The sequence below is a fragment of the Schistocerca gregaria genome, chromosome 4 (assembly GCF_023897955.1).
Source record: "Schistocerca gregaria isolate iqSchGreg1 chromosome 4, iqSchGreg1.2, whole genome shotgun sequence".
Taxonomy (NCBI): Eukaryota; Metazoa; Arthropoda; class Insecta; order Orthoptera; family Acrididae; genus Schistocerca; species Schistocerca gregaria.
This window is the reverse complement of record NC_064923.1, coordinates 78,352,499-78,377,874: the sequence shown is the minus strand read 5'-3', so window position 1 is coordinate 78,377,874 and position 25,376 is coordinate 78,352,499. Positions and strand designations below refer to the sequence as shown.

At 43.3% G+C, this 25,376-nt stretch overlaps 1 protein-coding gene across 1 annotated transcript in view; it reads left to right on the top strand.

Annotated features, from left to right (window-relative positions):
- The window catches only part of LOC126268133 (1-phosphatidylinositol 4,5-bisphosphate phosphodiesterase gamma-1), a 255,096-nt gene that overhangs the window by 162,647 nt on the left and 67,073 nt on the right, over positions 1 to 25,376 (top strand). The window contains exons 16-19 of the mRNA XM_049973664.1: positions 8,978 to 9,199; positions 11,571 to 11,774; positions 18,863 to 18,977; positions 22,935 to 23,210. Coding sequence (XP_049829621.1) covers positions 8,978 to 9,199; positions 11,571 to 11,774; positions 18,863 to 18,977; positions 22,935 to 23,210 — 817 coding nt within the window. The remainder of the gene's footprint in view (positions 1 to 8,977; positions 9,200 to 11,570; positions 11,775 to 18,862; positions 18,978 to 22,934; positions 23,211 to 25,376) is intronic.

Genomic DNA, 25,376 nt, shown 5'->3' with positions numbered 1-25,376 from the left:
ACAAGAGGTTAGAGGAATGTGCTGCAAAAGACGGGTTTTCAGTTCAGTTTTCTGCAGGTGTGTGTGTGTGTGTGTGTGTGTGTGTGTCCATTTTAGTCATTCTTGTCTTATTTTTAATTTACCTGACATGGTGCATAGCAGGAATACCATTCTACATTTTAGAGACTTGGTGAGGTTTCTGGGCCCCATTTTTGCCTCCAAATTGTCATGGATACCACACCTGGGAGACTGTGAATATCATAAAGTGCCTTAACCATAGATCTTGGGGAGCAGACAGGGCTTGTCTGCTCCAGTTTTATAGGGCTTTTCTGTGTTCCCAGCTAGATTATGGGTACACAGGGCGCAGATCAGCAAGGACTTCCTATCTGAACATTATTGATGCTATCCACCATGCGGGGATTAGGCTGGCCACAGGTGCTTACTGGACCAGACCAGACCCGTACCCAGTGTCTATGCTGAGGTAGGGGAACCATCACTTACCATTCAGCAGCAGCTCCTGATGTGTCAGGCATGTATGCTCCTTGCAGTTCCAACTTCACATGCACACCATACTGTTGCTTGTCTACCTGTGGATCACCTTTTCTCCAGTTGCCGATGAGCAACAATGCCGTTTGGGATCTATGTGCAGAATGTACTGGAATCACTTGGTGTGGAGCACGTACAAGCCCAAATCCACAGTTTTAACCATGAGCCACCCTGGTTACAGTAGAGGCCAAGATGTTCTTAACTCATTATTTTATGACATTTTAACTGAGGACCACTACTCTACATCTGTCCTTATGCATGGGTTGAAACAGGTGAATTCTGTTGGTTGCTCTGTTGTTTTGCCTGATCGTGTGCTCAAGGTCTGCCTGCCTTGAGACATTACTGTGTTTTGACACGGAATTATATGCAATCTTGCAGACACTGGGGCAGATGAGATGTGCTTAGAGTGCTAAATTCCTCATCTGTTGCAATTCTGTGAGTGCCTTTCAGTCTCTACAACGCTTGTACCCAATAGATAAAGTAGTCCAGTAAATCTATTATGCCTCCTTTCAACTACGATGGTTGGGGAAGGAGGTGTCTTTCTGCTGGGTACCAGGGCTGATGGGTATTGCGAGAATTGGAAGGGCAGACACAGCAGTCAAGAAGGCATGTTGTGATCATCAGTTATTTCAGTGTGCCATTCCCCTGTACTCTTTCAGCTAACTGTTGAGTTGCAGAGTCACGTGTTGATGGGAAGACAAATGGCTGGACATGACAGATAATAAGCTGCAATCTTATAAAGCCCACTAAGCTGTCATGGCATACCTCCTTCCGGCCCGAGAGACAGGTTGAGGTCCTCTTCACTCGTCTTCACGTAGGCTATAGTCCTCTGATGCACAGCTTTTTCTCTGGTGAGAGTACCCTTCAATGTGTGGTGCTTGCAGTGTACAGATCACTGTTTGCCATATTTTATTAGACTGTGTTTTATTTTTGGTCAAGAGGGCAGCAGCAGATTTGCCGGTAGCCCTGCCCTCTATTTTAAGTGGTGTTCAAACAGATGTAAGGCTTTTAAGGTTTTGTGATTTGTCCAACCTGTTTCTGAAAATTTTAGCAAGATGTTCTTAATATTAACAGGGTTGCTGGCGCTCATGTTTTATGTAAGTCCTCAGTCAGTTACGTCTCCCTGTGCCTTTCTTTCAGCCCTCCTATGGTTTTACATGTGTTTTAATGCCAACTGTAGCACCTTCCACACTTTCTCTGTTGTCCCCAGGCATATGAGAGAGGTTGATTGTGCAGCTCAAAGAGAGTAAGGTGGAAGACAGTGAATGACTGTCATTTTATAGATTTGCTCCTCAATGTGTGCAACAATTTTAGAAATTTTAACCTCACTCACTTTTTTTAATAAGTGTAATGGCACTGATAACCTCACATTTGAGTGCCCATAAGTTCCAACACACACACACACACACACACACACACACACACACACACACACACACACAGTTTCACTATAAAATGAACTACTTTCAGTATCAGCAAATATGCCCCAACTAACTATTTATATTTAATCTACCCTTTCTGAACACCATAAGATCTGACTTCTCAAGCTTTCCCGGCAGATGTATTACAAATAGTCTTCATGGGTTTGCGGCCAGATGACATTGTGCAAATTCCACAGTATTTATTCAGAGCAACTGTCCGACATTTTCATGTGGTTGAACCTTGCTGGTGGCTAGGTATGACTACTCATACCTAGCCACCAGCAATTTTCAGCCATCTGAGGATATCGGACAGTTGCTCTGAGGAAATATTGTGGAACTTAAACATCATCATCTGGCAGCAAACTCGTGAAGACTTTCCATCATAGAATCACTTGTAAAAATTTTATTTGAACTTATCTCCGGCTTTAGTCAGGTTTCAGTACCTATAACAATTTGAGCTTCAATGCTTTCTGTTAGCAGTTGGAGTTCTGATTCTTTTCCAACACACCTACAACAGTTTATGACTGCTACAATTTTCCTAGGTCACAGCCCATCCAGAAACTAATGTTTTAAATGCAATGCAAACCTGGTAACAAACAATTTTTTAGGCCAACTACTTCCAGGAAAACTGACTATATCATTGCAATAAGAGAAAAGGTTGTGACCCCGAGACTACAGGGTGTTTGTGTTTGGGAATATGAAATTTCAAAAGGTTCGTAATATATGAACTGTGGCATTTACAAAAGGAGAAAAAAAAACTTGTGGTAATTAAAAGGTGTAATAAATTGAGACAGTTTCCTGTCTAAATTATAGATGCATCCTTTCAGTGAGATGCAGTGTTCATTTGAAGTGCCAAACTATTTTGTTTCAACAACAATAACAAAAAGTTTTTTATTGTACAAAAGGAAGTCACTTATAATAAAGAAGCAGGGATTTCAATATGCGGAAGAGACAACACAGTTTACATATGATAAAGGAGTTCATTCTGAATTGCTAAAAGGAGGCAATGATTTTATTGTATGGCATTTAATCATCTACATCTACATTTATACTCTGCAAGCTACCCAACGGTGTGTGGCGGAGGGCACTTTAGGTGCCACTGTCATTACCTCCCTTTTCTGTTCCAGTCGCGTATGGTTCTCGGGAAGAACGACTGTCTGAAAGCCTCCATGCACGCTCGAATCTCTCCAATTTTACATTCGTGATCTCCTCGGGAGGTATAAGTAGGGGGAAGCAATATATTCGATACCTCATCCAGAAACGCACCATCTAGAAACCTGGACAGCAAGCTACACCGCGATGCAGAGCGCCTCTCTTCCAGAGTCTGCCACTTGAGTTTGTTAAACATCTCCGTAACGCTATCACGGTTACCAAATAACCCTGTGACGAAACACGCCGCTCTTCTTTGGATCTTATCTATCTCCTCCGTCAACCCAGTCTGGTATGGATCCCACACTGATGAGCAATACTCAAGTATAGGTCGAATGAGTGTTTTGTAAGCCACCTCCTTTGTTGATGGACTACATTTTCTAAGGACTCTCCCAATGAATCTCAACCTGGTACCCGCCTTACCAACAATTAATTTTATATGATCATTCCACTTCAGATCGTTCCACACGCATACTCCCAGATATTTTACAGAAGTAACTGCTACCAGTGTTTGTTCCGCTATCATATAATCATACAATAAAGGATCCTTCTTTCTATGTATTCACAATACATTACATTTGTCTATGTTAAGGGTCAGTTGCCACTCCCTGCACCAAGTGCCTATCCACTGCAGATCTTCCTGCATTTCGCTACAATTTTCTAATGCTGCAACTTCTCTGTATACAACAGCATCATCCGCGAACAGCCGCATGGAACTTCCGACACTGTCTACTAGGTCATTTGTATATATTGTGAAAAGCAATGGTCCCATAACACTCACCTGTGGCACGCCAGAGGTTACTTTAACGTCTGTAGACGTCTCTCCATTGATAACAACATGCTGTGTTGTGTTTGCCAAAAACTCGTCAAATCCAGCCACACAGCTGGTCTGATATTCTGTAGGCTCTTACTTTGTTTATCAGGCGACAGTGTGGAACTGTATCGAACGCCTTCCGGAAGTCAAGGAAAATAGTATCTACCTGGGAGCCTGTATCTAATATTTTCTGGGTCTCACGAACAAATAAAGCGAGTTGGGTCTCACACGATCGCTGTTTCCGGAATCCATGTTGATTCCTACAGAGTAGATTCTGGGTTTCCAAAAACGACATGATGATGCTTCATACTGAAAGTAAACATTTTTAATTGTCATAAAGAAATATCATATGATATTCAAAAACTTCAGGTGGAATACAAATGATGGTATGAGTAAAACAACCAGTTAGAGAAAGAGAGTGAGAGAGAGGGGTGGGGGGTGGGGGATGGAGAGGGAGAGTGGGGAGAGGGGAGGGACGTCTGAGTCACAGCTCTTGTACAAGATAAGTAATTTAAATAGTAATAAACTGTTTTTTAACACTTTAAACTAATTTATTACGTTAATTATAGTGCTCTGCAAGCGTACCATTAAAGGTTTTTGTCTTACTCGCGTATTTTCACAGTAATCACGTAAAGTTCGTTTTGTTTACATATCGCGGCCAGGCCGAACTTTTGAGTTTTCAGATTAAACTTCATACCGCAATCTTAAGTGCATTTACTGATAGTTTAGTGGACTAAATATGTTTGCTGCCCCTTTATATCTGTAGAGTATCGTCATCTCTTAAGTAATTTCCAGTAAAAAACTTCTGAACCACTGTTTACATAGTCGCGAGTAGGCCTAATTTTTCGTACACGTATTTTCATTGTTTTCCGGTAACTTAATTGTCTTTCTGTCACTAAAATCGATTTGTACCATGAGTGTAAAGTGCCTGACATGCCGTAGGATCGTTAGCTCCGGGGTCTGGTGTGATGGATGTAGTAACTTTTTTCATTGGGGCGACTGTAGTGGCGTGGGAATTGGGAAAATGAGCGAGACTCATCAGTGGTTCTGTAGGCTATGCAGTAGAGATAGGAAGATTGTAGAACAGGAGGGGAAAATTGCTGCCCTTCAGGCTGAGTTAGATGAGGCTAGGTGAGAACTGGGCAGGTTAAGGGGGCAGAAGGGTAAACAGGGGTGGGAAGTGGCAACAGGCATGAGGAACAGGCCAAGAAATTCTTCTGTCAGCTTTGTTATTAATGTACAAAATAGGTTTGACCTGTTGCTTCAGTCAGAAACTGATGAGCCTCTCACAGAAGTAGATGTAGACAGGGCTCAACAAGCTTTCAGCAGCAAATTGATTAAGAATGTAGGGAAGTCTGCAAAGAGAAATAAAGTCTTGTTGCTAGGTAGTTCGCATGCTAGGGGTGTGGGCCAACTTCTGCAGGATGAATTAGGGTTGGATTACCAGGTCACAAGTTTTTTCAAACCTAGTGCTGAACTTGGGCAGGTTACAGAGGATTTAGGTTCACTATGTAAAGGTTTTACTAAGGAAGACACCGTGGTTATTGTGGGTGGGCCGGGCAACAGTATTGACAGAGATCCGGGGTACAGCATAGAGTGTGACCTGGCAAAGATTGCATCGGCATCGAGTCATACCAGTGTTGGGTTTGTGTCGGTTCTGGAGCGCCACGACCAGCCTCATTTGAGCTCTTCTGTCAGGAGAGTTAATTTGGAGTTGGAACGGCTACCTGGATCTGGTGCAGGGTCACACATTGGTGTGGTTCCTGTTGATTCACTCTGTAGGTGGGACTATACTAGACATGGCCTACACCTCAACAGGAAAGGGAAGGGTAAACTGGCTGGGCTGATAGCAGGAAATTTAAAGGGGGGAGGAACTACATCTCATGGTGGAAACTCTTTTTTAGTGTAAGATCAGTGTCCAGTGGGAAACTCAGCCAGGCAAGTACTAAAGATGTTAAAAAAGTTCAAGATACTCACAAAAGCAAAGTGAAAAATAATGTTAGTATATTTCATCAAAATATTGGGGGATTGAAGAATAAAATTGATGAGCTTCTGCTTTGTTTAGAAGATATAGAAACCAAGAATGTAATAGATATACTATGCCTGTCTGAGCATCACATTGTCACTGATATGCAAAAGGTTAGCATCAGTGGGTACAAATTAGCTGCACATGTAAGTAGAGATAATATGATGAGAGGAGGAGTTGCCATATATGTCAAAAGCTTCCACAGTGCAAAACATTTAGAAACTGAAAAATTTTGTGTAGAGCAACATATGGAAGCATGTGCCACTGAACTAAAACTAAATGATGGCACTTTCATAATTGTAACAGTGTATAGGTCCCCCTCAGGGAATTTCCAGCTATTTCTAGAAAACTTGGATGCTTTGTTGTGCTATCTGTCAGATAGGGGAAAGCAAATTATCATTTGTGGGGATTTCAATGTTGATTCCCTGGAAGAGTGTAATAGGAAGAATGACCTTTTAGTATTACTCAGTTCTTTCAATTTGAGCTCCGTCATTGATTTTCCTACTCGGATAACAAAGAACAGCAGTACATTGATAGATAACTTTTTTATAGACCAAGATAAGTTTAAGGACATAAATGCTTATCCTGTTGAGAATGGTCTTTCAGATCATAGTGCACAGCTTGTTACAGTACATGACATAGATCCATGCAGTATAATAAATCAGACTTTCAAAGCAGTGCGTTCAATTAACAATATAAATATTGCAAACTTTAGGGAAAGCCTACAGCAGCTAGACTGGGATGAAGTGTATAAGGAACCCGATGCAAACTTGAAATATAACTTATTTCACAATACATTTTTAAGGGTATTTGAAAATTGTTTTCCCAAGAAAATAGTTAAACATAATTCCAAGAAAACATATAAAAAACCTTGGCTCTTGCAACCGTAAAAGAGAACTGTATCTAACAGCAAGAGGGAGTACTGACCCCGAAATTGTTCAATATTATAAAAACTATTGTGCGGTACTAAGAAAAGTTATTAAAAAGTCCAGAAGCATGTGTATCATGTCTGAGATCAGTAACTCTGATAATAAAATTAAAGCAATTTGGAATATTATTGAAAGGGAAACAGGGCAACCAAGAGCACAGGAAGACTTTAGTGCAATAAAACTGAATGACAAGTGCACTAACAAACAATCAGAAATTGAAAATATTTTGAATAATCATTTTTTAAATGTTGTGGAGAAAATAGGATCTAGATCTTCACTAGAAGAGGCAAGGCTATTAATAGAAGAGGCCATACCTGCGCAGTTTGAAACAACTGTAATTCCACCAACCTCTCCCTCTGAAATCAGTAAAATAATAAACTCACTGAAAAGTAAAAGCTCTTACGGAATTGATGGCATTTCCAGCAAAGTACTTAAAGCTTGTTCCCCACAGATAAGTAGGATTCTCAGCCACGTATGTAATAGCTCTTTGGAGCAGGGTGTTTTCCCTGATAGACTGAAATATGCCATTGTAAAACCATTGCATAAAAAGGGGGATACGTCGGATGTCAACAACTACCGCCCAATCTCTCTTCTGACAGCTCTATCAAAAATTTTTGAGAAAGTAATGTATTCAAGAGTAGCCTCCCATATTTGTAAAAATAAAGTACTAACAAAATGTCAGTTTGGTTTTCAGAAAGGCTTTTCAACAGAAAATGCTATATATGCTTTCACTGATCAAATATTAAATGCTCTGAATAACCGGACATCACCCATTGGTATTTTTTGTGATCTCTCAAAGGCCTTTGATTGTGTAAATCATGGAATTCTTTTAGATAAGCTAAATCATTATGGTTTGAGTGGGGCAGTGCACAAATGGTTTAATTCATACTTAACTGGAAGAATGCAGAAAGTTGAAATAAGTGGTTCGTGTAATGTTAAAACAACAGCTGATTCCTCAAACTGGGGTGCTATCAAGCACGGGGTCCCACAGGGTTCGGTCTTAGGTCCTTTACTGTTCTTGATATACATTAATGACTTACCATTCCACATTGATGAAGATGCAAAGTTAGTTCTTTTTGCTGATGATACAAGTATAGTAATAACATCCAAAAACCAAGAACTAAGTGATGTAATTGTAAATGATGTTTTTCACAAAATTATTAAGTGGTTCTCAGCAAACGGACTCTCTTTAAATTTTGATAAAACACAGTATATACAGTTCCGTACAGTAAATGGCACAACTCCAGTAATAAATATAGAATTTGAACAGAAGTCTGTAGCTAAGGTAGAATTTTCAAAATTTTTAGGTGTGTCCATTGATGAGAGGTTAAACTGGAAGCAACACATTGATGGTCTGCTGAAACGTCTGAGTTCAGCTACGTATGCTATTAGGGTTATTGCAAATTTTGGTGATAAGAATCTCAGTAAATTAGCTTACTATGCCTACTTTCATTCACTGCTTTCGTATGGCATCATATTCTGGGGTAATTCATCGTTGAGTAGAAAAGTATTCATTGCACAAAAACGTGTAATCAGAATAATTGCTGGAGCCCACCCACGGTCATCCTGCAGACATCTATTTAAGGATCTAGGGATCCTCACAGTAACCTCACAGTATATATATTCCCTTATGAAATTTGTTGATAATAATCCAACCCAATTCAAAAGTAATAGCAGTGTGCATACCTATAACACCAGGAGAAAGGATGATCTTCACTATGCAGGGTTAAATCTGACTTTGGCGCAGAAAGGGGTAAATTATGCTGCCACAAAAGTCTTTGGGCACCTACCAAACAGCATCAAAAGCCTGGGAAAAAAAAACTTAATCATTAGTGTCATGCAATATTTTGTGTAATGTAATTTCTTGTACAGACATCTTTTATTAACCTGACATGTTCCACATCATTACGAAGTGTCGTATTCATGATCTATGGAACAAGTATTAATCTAATCTAGAGAGAGAGAGAGAGAGAGAGAGAGAGAGAGAGAGAGAGAGAGAGAGTTCAGAGGGGTTGTCTTTACTCGTACTATTTTTTTATCCTAATAAAGTGAGTAATTTCTTTAATTTTCCCAACTGTGTTAAAAGATAATTATTTTTTTTATGTCTTTACAGTCTTCAGATTCACTACTCCTTGGCAGTCTTCAGAAGGGCAGCCTTGATGTGATGGGTGCTATTGTTGAAGTACATCGAAATGACCGCCCAGGACTGGAGTGGGTACTACGTATACAAAATCCAAATATGTGCTCAGTATTTGAAGTAGCTGTACCTAGGATAGAACTTGCTGTTGAATGGAGGAATGCCATTAAGGAAGTGGCACAAAATGCCAGTGTACGGGTATGTATTTGTTGAAAGATTTTAGTTTTGTTTACTAAAAAAAAAAAAAAAAAAAAAATCCGTGTTCAACTGTGGGAAATTAGTAATTTCTTTTCAGTGATGTAGTAGCGCATTAGACTAAACCAGAACTCGGTTTTTTTTTTCTTCATAATAATAAACATTGATATAGTTGCAACTGATGTGCATAACATGCACTTACTAACCACAAAGTGTATATTGAAAGAACGCTTGCCTGATAAAGATTATTATTTATTTTAAGGCTTCAGTTACATCAAATATTTCATTGCAGACCTACAGTTACCTTAATATTTTTCTATTATTTTATTTAGAAACTCCAGTAATGTGACAGTAGTTCAACAGGTGTCTGAAATTGGTCACTTTCATAGGTAAGAATCACCATTATTTGGATGCTGCCATGAGACACATATGTAACAAGAAGCCATTTCTGCACTAGACTCATAGTCATAGCATTATTGAACAAGTCGAGGAAGACTGGGAGGAGTGAGAAGGGGTGGGAGGGAGGGGTGGGGGGAGGTTGATGTGGCAGGACAGTGCAGTATAGTGCTGCTCAATGTGTTGTTTTGTTGGCCTATATTAGGTTTCCTCTATGGCACCTCCAGCATATTACTTGTACTAGGCAAGGCAGAGAAAAAACAAGATTACACACAAGGTTCATTCAATAAAAAAATTGAATTTTTTAAAGAATCCATTACAAAAATAGAATAAAGCACTTGTTTATTTTTCCATTTCAATTCCACCTGCAAAGAATTCTTGGGTGGGTGTACGCATAACCAGTTAGGCACCACTGCTTGGATTTTGTTATCATCTGTGAACCTTGAGCCACTAGAAGATTATTTAGAGTGTTAAAAAGGCGATAATTTAAAGGTGTCAGACTCAGGCAATCTGAGAGGGGTGATGCAGCAGCAGACAAACTTCAGGTCTTGCTGCATACATCCAAGCACCTTTCTTTCATTTCTGATATCAGATGTTTTGTAACCCAACTCGCACACACTTTCTTGAATATAGTGGTCTGATCCAACCCTAATGTTCATTGTTGCTGAAATATCACTCAAAATAATGCCCATTTTCCTGTATCAACTCTTGCAAGGTCATTCTCCATTATGACACAGACAGAACGTCCTGTATACAGGGAATCATCAGCACTTGTTACGTCGTGTTTGAATTACTGTGTGCCAACATGTACACTTGTGTTAGACTCAAACAACTTCCACCACAACTTCCACCATGTTGCACAGCCGTCTGACAGTTAATTTTGACCAGTTTCAATCCTTTGGATAACCTAAATCTACTGACACTCCACTGCTCCATTACGGCGCAAACCTGCAAGAATGCTTCCATCTTGTTTCACTGATTCCCAGCATCCCATTTGTGAGGAAAGCATGCGTATCCCATCAGATAATACTTCTAGGACACCACCAAAAAATAACAAAGAATCACAAACATTATTGAAGTTTCATGTTTTTTGTACAACTTTTACTGTAGTTTATTGAATCGATGTTGTCTAGACAGGAAAAGAGAGGGAAGTGCATCCACACAGTTAAATATCAGAATATCAACAACAGTAATGTGTTGATGACCGTATTGGTATGATGTTATTCATTGTTCCTGACACACTGTTGAAGTCACTGCATGAAATTATCCATTTCAAAATCTAACATCACCACCATCACAGGCATGTAATGTTCTCAAGTCCTCTATTTGTGTATGGTTTTGCTCCATGTACCTTAGATTTTAAATAACCCCATAAGAAAGACAAATTGGGTAAAAACTGGAGCCACACAATACCATAGGTTTGGGGTGAGGGGACTCTGAGTTTCAGTAAAGCCATTGATAGTTTTACTTTGTGCAACAACTTCACAGTTTATTTAAACTATATCCTGCCTTATTTGTTAAAGATTGACAAAGTTACATCACATTAAAAGAAACAGTGCAAAAATAAATATTGCACCATTGACTTAGTCTTTGACACCAACCTTTGGTGTACATCATTATTTTGTAACATCAAGATTGTGAATAAATCGTTACTGATGCTGTTAATATCCTTACAGTTCTCCTTATTCTCTTCACCCTGAAAATTAGTTCTAGTTATTCACATGTTTACAATATTTAATTCCATTCTATTCAACTATGTGATTTGTATTTTCCGTACATCATGCATATCTCTGCCTTTACTGCACCATTAATTCCAGTTTTTCTCTCCTGATGAACAAAGTCACATTTGACACCTAATATATTTTAGATCCCATTAGTTCATCTCACTTTAATTCTCTGGTTTATATTTTAAGACTTATGTTTGTTTTGTAGGATTTGACAAACTAAGCTCAGTAAAATATTTCATATTTCATTTCAGGAAAATCAGCACAAGGAAATGGAGAAGCAATTAAGAATAGCCAAAGAAATGTCTGACTTGATAGTTTATTGTCGATCTGTAGCATTTAATATGGAAAAATTCAGGAGAGGCTTCAATCATTGTGAAATGTCATCATTTCCTGAAACTAAAGCTGAAAAACTGATATGTCAGCAAGAGACAAAATTCTTCTTGAAATATCATCAGGTACTGTATACATATATTCCACTTATTTTTGACAGTATTACGAAAAGGATAGTTGCTACTCACCATATAGTGGAGATGCGCATCAAATAATGTTGTTATTTTTAGTTTATCAACATTTTATAGCTCTGAAATACACAACAGATCCAACTCCTATTTTTGGGAACACAGTACAAGAACAAAATTATATAGTTTTTTTACTCTCCTTTTCAAATACATGACCCAAAATCACAGTCTGTATTTCTGGTAAGTAAATGAAATGTTCCACATAATATGATAAAACAGTTATGTAACTGTGAGGTCTCTCTCTCTCTCTCTCTCTCTCTCTCTCTCTCTCTCTCTCTCTCTCTCTCTCTCTCTCTCTGCTAAAATTTCATGGTCCTCTATCTAGATACTATGATGGACTGTACATTCCATTAATAAGACTCAGTGAGCAATCTTAGTTTTAAAATTACCATAATATACAATCACAATTTGTATATATATATATATATATATATATACAATGTGTTTTGCATGTACAATAACAACTTTAAAAACAACAGCATTGTTACTAATTTATTCCATATTTTCATATTTTGTTGCTACTTGCCCTAAAAAATATAAAGTGTAGAAAATTAAAGAAATGTAATTCAAAAACTTTAAGAAAAAAGAACAGATAATAAGAACAGATATGTGCCACGTTACATCACAGCCACCAGAGATTTCAGCAGTGGAGTTGGTACCCGACAGCTAGTGCAGGTCTGCGGGGGTGGCTCAGGCTCGGAAGATCCTACAGGCCAGTTTTTAGTTTTGACTGAGGAATATTATATGACTTCATGATGTTAAAATTGTATTTTATATTGAAGATGTCCTACAGCTGCTGTAATAATAACTATAATATTAATCTAGTGTTAGTAGTTGTCTAAGTGTGTGTGTGTGTGTGTGTGTGCGTGTGTGTGTGTGTGTGTGTGTGTGTGTGTGTGTGTGTGTGTGTGTTGGCTGAGATGTGAGCACCTAATGATGGGAATATGAACTCCATACATGTAATGTTACTGTCGCAAAATGTTTAACATCTGCAGCTTTACACCCCCACTTAACTACCTCTCACCTCACACTCAATGCTGGGAGTTACTCCCTATTGTGCATGCCATCCTAGGAAGTGTGCATGACCATCTTTCCTTATATTTCACTTGCTGTCTATTGGAGACTTTGTTCCCCAGGTTGTTAATTATACATAGCTTTTGCAAGTCTCTCTCAGATCAGGTGCGAATGGAATGTTTTAAATAATACACACTGGAAGAAAATTTCTCACGGATTTCCTTCATCTCTTCATTCACAGACATGTATCTACCTGAACTGGAGTCATTCAAGATGAATGGAATAAGTCCTGTCCATGTCATGTCAAAAGATATGGTGTTTAGGAAGAGACTGTTAACCAATCAGCCCTTATTGGTTTGCCCCATTGACTCTGCCAGATATCCATCCTAATGATTTTTAATTAGAGTTTGTGATCAAACACTGTTTATCCTAGTCATATTGTAGGTTTCCTTTCCTTAACCAGTATGCAGACACACTTTATCTAAATATGGTAATGGAAAGTTCTTCCTAAATTTAAATAACTTCGGAGTAGCATGTTAAAAAAGAGAAAGATAACCACTCATCTGTAGGAGACTGGTGTGAGACCCATAAGCTCCTAACACGCGATCTAGTGTTTCACACTACCTTTCAAGCTTTTGCTCCTTTTGTAGCAACCACACAGACATCCAAACGCACCGTCCTGTGGCAAGACTGATTTTCGAATATCAATTATTGAGAGCAGTTTCCTGGGCTGTGGGTTGATGAGAGGTGGGGGGAGGGTAGGGAAGGGCACATGAGGCAAGGGAAGTGTATCAGAATAGTACAAGCCAGGCCTTTAGACAGATGATTCAGCAGCTACATATCGAGGCTAAAGAAGTTAAAGTGGTAGCATATAGTGAGAGGGAGGAGGTGGAGGAACGAGAGGGGGAAAAGAAGAGGAATGTGGAGCTGAAGAAAGTGACATTGAGAGGTGCAGAAAAAGGGGGATGAGAGAGGGAGAGAGAAAAAGGGGAAGGGGGCAGAATGAGAGCCCATGTGGGGTGTGGGTGTGGGTGAGGATGGGGAGAAGTGGTGGGAGAATACAGTACATGTCTGGATGGGAAAATAATAGTGTGGACAGGCAGCAGAGGGGAAAAGGTAAGGTGAGGTAGAGGTAAACAAGATAGCAGAGGATTCATTGATGATATTTTCATGATTTGGACTCGTGGGAAGGTTAGTCTTGCTCTTTCCTCCATAACCTCAACATGTACTCCCAAATCCACTTCACTTGGATCTTCTTAACTCAACAAGCCACCTCTCACATCACTCAATAAATGTGTCTTCATGTTGTTCATATCAAGTGCGCTAATCACAATCAGTACCTCCACTTTGACAGCTGCCACGCATTGCATGTCAGGGAGTCTCTTCTTTACAGCCTCACCACCTGTGGTCACCTTGCCTACAATGGGAAACAGGATTTCTCAAAATGTACCAATAACTATGCCAGAGCCTTTATTGATAGACAGTATCCTATCCAGCTTGTCCATAAACAGATCTCTTGTGCCCTCTCCTCCAGTGAAACTAGTGAACCTGTTAAACAGTGACCAACCACCTCTCCTCTAAACACCTATTATCACTCTAGCCATGAAAAGCTCAACCACATCCTTCACCAGGACTTCAACTTACCTTTTATCGTGTCCTGAGTTGAGGGATATCCTGCCAAAAACCCTACTGGCATCACACAAGGTAGTGTTTGGTCACCAATTCAGCCTACAGAATATCTTTGTCCATCCATATTCCAATCCTAATCCTGCACATCCCAGGTGCAAGACCTGTCCTATACGTCCATGCACCCACCCTCCCTCCCACCTGCCCACCAACTTACCACCTCCTCCTGCAGTAAAGTCACAGCCATTTCTTGCCCAATAAAAAGACAGGGCTATGTATCAGCTATGCTGCAATTACTGGACAGCATTCTATGTGGGCATGACAAGTAACCAACTGTCTACTCACATGCAGAGCCACTACCAAACTGTGGCAAACCACAAGCTTGACAGTCTAGACGCTGAACGTGCTGCACACCACAACACAAATGTCTTGAGCTGCTGCTTCACTTCATGAACCATTTGGATACTCCCTTCCAGCACTAGTTTCACCAAACTGTGCAGGTGGGAATTGTCTCTTCAGGATATCCTATGCTCTTATGGTACCCCTGTTCTAATTCACTGCTAAGTTTGTTCCCACTACCTCACTTCGGAGTTTTCCTTCTTTCTTCTGTCTCTAACAGTCCTTTTCCATCCAAATTGTGTAATGCTTTCTCCCCCTCCCACCCCCTTGCAGTCATACCTCCCTCACTCTCCACTCTCCCCTCTCCCCCTATCCCGCCGTCGCCTCTCCCCCTATCCCGCTGTCGCCTCTCCCCCTATCCCGCCGTCGCCTCTCCCCCTATCCCGCCGTCGCCTCTCCCCCTATCCCGCCGTCGCCTCTCCCCCCATCCCGCCGTCGCCTCTCCCCCCCATCCCGCCGTCGCCTCTCCCCCCATCCCGCCGTCGCCCCTCCCCCCATCCCGCCGTCGCCTCTCCCCCCATCCCGCCGTCGCCTCTCCCCCTATCCCGCCGTCGCCTCTCCCCCTATCCCGCCGTCGCCTCTCCCCCTATCCCGCCGTCGCCTCTCCCCCCTATCCCGCCGTCGCCTCTCCCCCCATCCCGCCGTCGCCTCTCCCCCCATCCCGCCGTCGCCTCTCCCCCCATCCCGCCGTCGCCTCTCCCCCCATCCCGCCGTCGCCTCTCCCCCCATCCCGCCGTCGCCTCTCCCCCCATCCCGCCGTCGCCTCTCCCCCCATCCCGCCGTCGCCTCTCCCCCCAACCCGCCGTCGCCTCTCCCCCCATCCCGCCGTCGCCTCTCCCCCCATCCCGCCGTCGCCTCTCCCCCCATCCCGCCGTCGCCTCTCCCCCCATCCCGCCGTCGCCTCTCCCCCCATCCCGCCGTCGCCTCTCCCCCCATCCCGCCGTCGCCTCTCCCCCCATCCCGCCGTCGCCTCTCCCCCCATCCCGCCGTCGCCTCTCCCCCCATCCCGCCGTCGCTCCTCCCCCTTTCCCCCTTTCCAACCCCCGCCGTCGCCTCTCCCCCTCTCCTCCTTTCCAACCCCCGCCGTCTCCTCTCCTCCTCTCCCCCTTTCCAACCCCCGCCGTCTCCTCTCCTCCTCTCCCCCTCTCCCCCTTTCCAACCCCCGCCGTCTCCTCTCCTCCTCTCCCCCTCTCCCCCTTTCCAACCCCCGCCGTCTCCTCTCCTCCTCTCCCCCTCTCCCCCTTTCCAACCCCCGCCGTCTCCTCTCCTCCTCTCCCCCTCTCCCCCTTTCCAACACCCGCCGTCTCCTCTCCCCCTCTCCCCCTTTCCAACCCCCACTGCCACTATCCCCCTATGCCAGCACACCCCTCTCCCCCCCTCTGCCAGCACACCCCTCTCCCCCCCTCTGCCAGCACACCCCTCTCCCCCCCTCTGCCTGCACACCCCTCTCCCCCCCCTCTGCCAGCACACCCCTCTCCCCCCTCTGCCAGCACACCCCTCTCCCCCCCCTCTGCCAGCACACCCCTCTCCCCCCGCCCCTCTGCCAGCACACCCCTCTCCCCCCGCCCCTCTGCCAGCACGCCCCACTCCCCCCCCCCTCTGCCAGCACGCCCCCCCTCCCCCCCCCTCTGCCAGCACGCCCCTCTCCCCCCCCCCCCCTCTGCCAGCACGCCCCTCTCCCCCCCCCCTCTGCCAGCACGCCCCTCTCCCCCCTCTGGCAGCACGCCCCTCTCCCCCCCTCTGGCAGCACGCCCCTCTCCCCCCCTCTGGCAGCACGCCCCTCTCCCCCCCCTCTGGCAGCACGCCCCTCTCCCCCCCTCTGGCAGCACGCCCCTCTCCCCCCCTCTGGCAGCACGCCCCTCTCCCCCCCTCTGGCAGCACGCCCCTCCCCCCCCTCTGGCAGCACGCCCCTCTCCCCCCCTCTGGCAGAACGCCCCTCTCCCCCCCCCTCTGCCAGCACACCCCTCTCCCCCCCCTCTGCCAGCACACCCCTCTCCCCCCCTCTGCCAGCACACCCCTCTCCCCCCCTCTGCCAGCACACCCCTCTCCCCCCCCTCTGCCAGCACACCCCCTCTCCCCCCCTCTGCCAGCACACCCCTCTCCCCCCCCTCTGCCAGCACACCCCTCTCCCCCCCCTCTGCCAGCACACCCCTCTCCCCCCCCTCTGCCAGCACACCCCTCTCCCCCCCTCTGCCAGCACACCCCTCTCCCCCCCTCTGCCAGCACACCCCTCTCCCCCCTCTGCCAGCACGCCCCTCTCCCCCCCCTCTGCCAGCACGCCCCTCTCCCCCCCTCTGCCAGCACGCCCCTCTCCCCCCCCTCTGCCAGCACGCCCCTCTCCCCCCCTCTGCCAGCACGCCCCTCTCCCCCCCTCTGCCAGCACGCCCCTCTCCCCCCCCCCTCTGCCGGCACGCCCCTCTCCCCCCCCCCCCTCTGCCGGCACGCCCCTCTCCCCCCCCCCTCTGCCGGCACGCCCCCTCTCCCCCCCCCCCCTCTGCCAGCACGCCCCTCTCCCCCCCCTCTGCCAGCACGCCCCTCTCCCCCCCTCTGCCAGCACGCCCCTCTCCCCCCCTCTGCCAGCACGCCCCTCTCCCCCCCCCCCTCTGCCAGCAAGCCCCTCTCCCCCCCCCCTCTGCCAGCACGCCCCTCTCCCCCCCCCCTCTGCCAGCACGCCCCTCTCCCCCCCCTCTGCCAGCACGCCCCTCTCCCCCCCCCTCTGCCAGCACGCCCCTCTCCCCCACCCCTCTGCCAGCACGCCCCTCTCCCCCCCCTCTGCCAGCACGCCCCTCTCCCCCCCCTCTGCCAGCACAATCCCCTCCCCCTCTCCCCCCTCTCTCCCCCCTCTCTCCCCCCTCTCTCCCCCCTCTCTCCCCCCTCTCTCCCCCCTCTCTCCCCCCTCTCTCCCCCCTCTCCCCCTCTCCCCCCTCTCCCCTCTCTCCACCCTCTTCCCCCTCTCCCCCCTCTCCTCCCCCCTCTCCCCCCTCTCCCCACTCTCCCCACTCTCCCTTCCTGCCCTCTCCCCCCACTTATTTTGTCCCCTCTCTCGTTCTGTCTCCCCTCCTTGTCCTTTTCAACTCCACCAATCGCTCCTTGCTTCCTCCCTCTCCACCCTTCTTCCATTCTCTGTGTGTCTTATATGATACACCTTCGGAACTCCTTTCATCTTGTCATGCAGCTTCTGACTCATCTACATCACTACACCCTAATTGCCTAGTGTGTCCATTCCTACACCCTCCCCACCTCTATTAGGCCAAGCAACTGCTCACAATCAGTTTCACTGTGGGTGGGTGCATTTGGGCGTGTCTGTGTCTGTGTTGTTTTCTGTTATGTGTGTGTATGTGTGACACTTCATTCAGCTATAGGTGAGTGATTTAGATGTTGTTTCGTTCAGGAATTGCCATTTTTGTTATAATTTAGGTGTGTGGGTAACAACTAGCTGGATAATAGAGGTGTTGAGTCATGTATAACCACTGTAAACTATTAACTTTTGGATGAATCCTCCTCTGAGCTAGATTGCACTTGCCTGCGTGTGCACATGACGCCCTCTCTCTCACACACACACACACACACACACACACACACACACACACACTTGTACAATTATATTGTGCTGGCTGTGTATACAGTGCCTGGACTGCAATTCTGCAAGTTAACGTAAGTAAGGGATTGCGTTGAATCAAGTAGGAAAGGGAAGAAAGGAAACAGGGATCTGGGAGGGTGGGGTGGGGAAGGGTGACCACCAACTTGGAGGGAGGTAGCAGGTGTCCTAGATAGGAATGTGGGAGGGAGATGCAGCAAGTGCACTGTATACAAGTGTGACATGTTGGTACCGTCATGTAAGTAAACACGAATGAGAATCAGCTATGCTTTCAAAAAGTTTTTGTTTTTTTCTTAACTGCAAGAATATTTACTTTTGTTGCAGAATTTGAAGTAACAGGACTCTTATTTTTAATTTCTGGAATTTATTTATTTATTTATTTTTACAGCACCAGTTCAGTAGAATTTATCCAAAAGGTCAAAGAATTGATTCCTCCAACTACATCCCTGTTCCAATGTGGAATGCTGGCAGTCAGATGGTAGCTCTTAACTATCAGACACCAGGTAAGAAATATTAAAACTATTTATATGCTACCGGTTTATGATTACAGATATCATTTACACTTTTGTACCCTTATCTGTACTTACTTTCAGGTACTGTTATAATGTTTATAGAAGTAATTCACCAGCAACAAACTTGTAGCCATTGATGACCAAACTTCACAAAGAGAAATATTTTGAAATTTATGTGAAAGGCCCATTGAGTCCAAAAAACTTTTCTGTGATCATTGTGAGATGTGCACCACATTGGAAGGAAAATAGAAGGAGAAGTCTTACCGCTGCCACTTTTATTGGTCTTCTGATACATACATCTGTTTGTAAAATAAACAGATATATAAGAAATCTACTCACCAAACGGTGGCAGAGGGGCACATGCACAAAAGGATTTAACTTTTGCAAGCTTTTGGAGCAAGTGGCTCCTTCTTCTGACAGAAGAGTTGAAGTGGAAAGAAGAGCGGTGAAGGATAAGGACTGGAGAGGTTTAGGGAAAGGGTACAGAAAAGTCACCCAAAACTCCAGGTCAGGGGAGATGTACCGGACGGGATGAGAAGGAACTTACAAACCGAGCTTGACCAACCTCCTTAATGTCCCACAGCCTTCACCACTTCCTCTCAAACCTGTAACAACTCATAATCACAAGGTCAGAAACCACAGTACAGCGTTTGCAACCTCTTGTCCAAAGCAGCTGCTCTTCCAGGTCCTTTGCTGTCTCCGACAGAATTACAATGCCATCTTCTCCATTCCTACTCCAAATATATCTTTTGTTTCCCCTACTGCTTGCTCAATACACAGATTGAATAACATTGGGGATAGACTACAACCCTGTCTCACTCACTTCCCAACCACTGCTTCCCTTTCGTGCCCGTCGACTCTTATAACTTCCATCTGGTTTCTGTACAAATTCTAAATAGCCCTTCGCTCCCTGTATTTGACCCTTGCCACTTTCAGAATTTGAAAGAAAGTATTCCAGTCAACATTATCAAAAGCTTTCTCTCAAGTCTACAAATGGTATAAATGTAGGTTTGCCTTTCCTTAATCTATTTGCTAAGATAAGTCGTAGGGTCAGTATTGCCTCACATGTTCCAACATTTCTACAGAATCCAAACTGATCTTCCCCGAGGTCAGCCTCTACTAGTTTTTCCATTCGTCTGTAAAGAATTCGTGTTAGTATTTTGCAGCTGTGGCTTACTAAACTGATAGTTCGGTAATTTGCACATCTGTCAACGCCTGCTTTCTTTGGGATTGGAATTATTATATTCTTCTTGAAGTCAGAGGGTATTTCACCTGCCTCATACAGCTTGCTCACTAGATGGGAGAGTTTTGTTAGGCCTGGCTCTCCCAAGGCTGTCAGTAGTTCTAATGGAATGTTGTCTACCCCCGGGGCCTTGTTTTGACTTAGGTCTTTCAGTGCTCTGTCAAACTCTTCACGCAGTATCATATCTTCTATTTCGTCTTCCTCTACATTCTCTTCCATTTCTATAATATTGTCCTCAAGAACATCACCCTTTTATAGATCCTCTATCTACTCCTTCCACCTTTCTGCTTTCCCTTCTTTGCTTAGAACTGGGTTTCCATCTGAGCTCTTGATATTCATGCAAGTGGTTCTCTTTTCTCCAAAGGTCTCTTTAATTTTCCTGTAGGCATATATTCCTAAGGGAATATAATTCAGCCGTGAAAGAACTAGCTTACAAAACAGTTGTTCAACCAATAATGGAGGGACTGCTCCTCAACTTAATCAATTTGGATTAATGGAACAGAGTGAGAAACTGCAAAAAGAAGTGAACATTTTTCCTTCTGCAATTGTTTACTCGGTGCAAGAGCATTACAGGGGTGCTTAACAGACACCAAAAGAGTAGTTTTATGCATAGGGGAGAGGTCTGCTGTTGAAAATTTGACAGCATTCATACTGTAAAGAATTAAGGAATATTCTACATCATGTTCCTCCCACACACCATTTGAGAAAGGGGCAAAATGATATTGTCATCACAAGTAGCTGTAGCTGTAGATGTAGATGTAGATGAAGAAATCTTTGTGTCAGTCAAGGCAACACTTGACATGCAGATATGCTTTTGAGCATTCACTGCAAGTTGTTGGGACATGTTCATTGCAGGCCAACTTATCAGTTTATAAAACAAACTTCAGTCAGTTTGTATTTTTGTGAGAATTTAACACATCAACAACATTTAACAGTCAGGCATTGAAAGAGAAATATTATATCTCCCGATAAATGCAAGTTGCAGTTCTCCCGTCTTAAGTTTTCTGCAGTGCTTGAACAGTGAAATGTGTGAGTACTGTTGACAGTGACCCCATTGGAAGGAAGCATTCAGTCAGTAACAGTAATGTGCTAGACTGCAATAAGAGAGCAGATTTAAATTTAGACAATGCTACATGCCCTTACTAACAGCTGTAGTAGTGGCAGTATTTGTGAATTTATGTTGGAAAACAAAATTAATTGGGATAATGTGTTATTGGTGACAGAAGCAAATGTAGCAAAACCAGAGACTCCATTACAGACAAAGCTGACAAAGAGAACAAGAAAGTAGGAGTTGCAATACTGATAACAGATAACAAAATCCATCACTGCATAGCCATAAGTTTTTATAATCTGCCCTATGAAATTGTGAGTAAGATCAAATTTTGCTCAATGCTGATTTCTTTTGTATTATTGTGGCACACTGAGAAACTCATTGGAAAAACTGGTTTCAACAAATGTAACCCCCTATATCTTTTATTCGGAGGGCACGAACGCCTTTTGCAGCTGCACATACAATGCAGAATGAATGACTTTATTCTCACGTCAGTGAATAATAATAATAATAATAATAATAATAATAATAAATCACTGACTATTCGGGATTACTTATCCCAAACAGTGTTCCTGATTCTCGAGAGAGAAGTTGGTGTTAGACACTTATGTATTGTGGTATTTTCCTTGAGGTAGGTACTACTGGATACAGTAGGACTGGACAATTGTTCAGTATCTATGATGATTGGTTGTGAATATAACCATGGAAAATCAGAATGAAATAACAATATTAATTGGGGTAGGTTGTTATTACCACATAGAGGAGGCATCAAGCAGCGAACAGGCACATTTAAATGCAAACTAGACTATTGGACAAATTTCCTTCTTCAGATTCAGAAAAACACACATGCATTATATACATACAACTAAAACACACACGGTCATTGTCATCTGAGGGCTGACTAAATATGAAGGGGAGTTTAGTCCGGTATTATGTTTTTGAATGTGCCTATATTTTACTCAATACTCTCTCTGTGTCAGTGATGATAATTTAAAGTGAGTGTATATTGAGTGTGATGCTATGCAAACAAAATTTTAAAAACTGTGACATGCACCCTTACCAACAGTGCTAGTGGTATTAATTTTATGGGAATTAACACATTTGTACTTATAAACTCAATCATAGTGGATGCTATTTAAACGTGCCTGAGTGCAGAGGCTTGTATGATACAATGTGCTCCTGATGAATTTTTGTAAATATGCTTGACAATAGTCTGAAACTGTAATTGTGTAGTTATACAATGAATAAAGTAAAAAAAGACAAAAGACTTGCAGGTGACATTAAAACCATTTAAACCACCTCCATGCAGTGAGCAGAAATCTATCCAAATTCATAAAGTTTTGAATGCTATATTTATCAGTACATAAATCCTACAATCAGATGGAATATTAAGTAAGCAAATTTGGAATGTTACCAAGAATTTTTTGTGGAAGAAACAAATAAAAAATTCAATACTCCCAAGGTAATTGACAGATGTAAGACATTCATCCCATTGATTGAACAAGTTTTTAGCTGTTTTGGCCAGTCTTCACTTTTGTTCCATTTAAATGTCTCACACATTTTCCCTTGATAACAATCAGTTACAGACATAATTAACAATTACGTGTGATTTTTGATGTGTTGTTGTTGATCAGTGCTTTTTGTTCTGTTGCAGATAAAGCAATGCAGCTGAATCAAGGAAAATTTCGTCAGAATGGGTTCTGTGGATATTTGCTACGGCCTGATTTCATGTTCCTTGAAGACTTTGACCCATATGATAAGAAAACTTTAGTTGGAGTAGATCCACTGAATATTTCTGTACGTGTAATTTGTGCACGCCATCTCAGCAAATGGGGTAAAGGAAGGGCAAGAGGGACTGTTAGTCCTTTTGTTGAAATTGAAGTGATTGGTGCGGACTTTGATAACAAAAGCAGGAACACTCAACCAGTTTGTAAGTATTTCATGTTTTTGTTAGTCTATAACAGAGGTGGGACCTGATCTGTCTGTGATACTCCCCATGAGCATATGTATTACTATGTAGAAATGATGCACGTACAGTTTGCACTTCCTTACTTGCAGACTGCACTGAAGACTAGACTCTGTTCATCATAAGAATAAACCTCATGCAAACATTACACTATGTATTCTTCCGCATTTGCTGGAACCTCATTGGATTTCGTTGCACATGGAGCAGAAGCCAATCAGTCTAGAGTACAGTCAAGTACTAAAATGAGGATACATTTTATGCTGTGCGTTATGCGTACACTGACTCAGCAATAATATGGGACAACTGCTGTAATGGTGCAAATAACTTGGAAAGCACTGGCCAGCCACCTGGTCCAACTAACCTGCAGTGATGTTGACAGTTTTAGTAAAGACTTAACAAGAGACGAGCAGAGAACAATATAGCCCTGAATGTCATTTTAATGGTGAACAATAGAAAGTAATGGTAAAGCTCAGGTGGTAACGCTTCTTATGTCATCTGAAGAAAAAAAAATGCTACTGATATTAGCTAACATAGAACTGTAATTAAAAACGAGTGATGAAAATTCCTGACTTTAACAAGAGTAGTTTTTCTGCATGAGCTATGTGCGGCGTAAAAGTGCACTGCTGGGATTTCACCATGTAGTTAAATATTGAAGCCATTGAAGGTATTACAGTCAGTCATATGGTAATCTCTGAACTTCTTCCATGTTGGACTCCACAGAAAGTGATACATTTCACAACTGCTGCACTGATAATGAGGTGATCAACAACAGAATCCCAAGCCACCAAAAAGTCCACATTTCCTCCTCCTCCTCTTCCTTTCTTTTATGACATGCAGTTCTGCATGTTGCCATTGTTTGGCAGTGACATGTCACAAAGCTTCATGCACTGGTTCCAGTAAGTGTGGCAGCGTAAATATCATGTTGTTTCTAACAACAAATCCCTTAACTTGTCTCCAGATCAGTTCTATTGGGTTCAGATAGTAATTATGCGGTGACAACTGTTAAAATGCAGCTTTTTTACAGTGTACTTGTCACCATGAAAATTGTTTACTGTGTTTCTCCAGCGCTTAGCCCTCTGGCTCTTGTAAGACCACATCGGTCGTATAAAACAGTGTGCATATTCAAACAAAGAGCATTTGATTTTTCATTTATCTCCAAAAAATTCATTATTAAACCTACTCCTGCATTACCCTTATTTGATTTTGTATTTATAACCATGTATTCACCTGACCAAAAGTCTTGTTCCTCCTGCCACCGAACTTCATTACTTCCCACTATATCTAACTTTAACCTATCCATTTCCCTTTTTAAATTTTCGAACCTACCTGCCCGATTAAGGGATCTGACATTCCACGCTCCGATCCGTAGAACGCCAGTTTTCTTTCTCCTGATAACGACTTCCTCCTGAGTAGTCCCCGCCCAGAGATCTGAATGGGGGACTATTTTACCTCCGGAATATTTTACCCAAGAGGACGCCATCATCATTTAATCATACAGTAAAGCTGCATTTCGGCTGTAGTTTCCCCTTGCTTTCAACCGTTCACAGTACCAGCACAGCAAGGCCGTTTTGGTTAATGTTGCAAGGCCAGATCAGTCAATCATCCAGACTGTTGCCCCTGCAACTACTGAAAAGGCTGCTGCCCCTCTTCAGGAACCACATGTTTGTCTGGCCTCTTGACAGATACCCCTCCGTTGTGGTTGCACCTACGGTACGGCCATCTGTATCGCTGAGGCACGCAAGCCTCCCCACCAAAGGCAAGGTCCATGGTTCATGGGGGGGGATCGATAATTGAAAATGTGTATTTGAAATGAAAACCATAAATCTGCATGTGATATGTAATTAGAAATCAGAAGGTGTGCATTTTCCTTGGAAAAAAAAAAAGGATGGTTGGGTATGAGTTAATTGCCATATATTGATAAATTTCATATTTAAATGACTTATGTATCCATACAGAACAAAAAAATAAATTAATTAATTAAATGTTGACCCCCAACATGTCTCGAAACATGGCCAACAAACCCGTTTTGTTACCAAACAATGTCTCTACTGACTATGCCACGATTAGAGCTATCATGTTCTGTGTTATATATTTATGTATATTGTATCATATTTCTCGGCAAATGTCAAA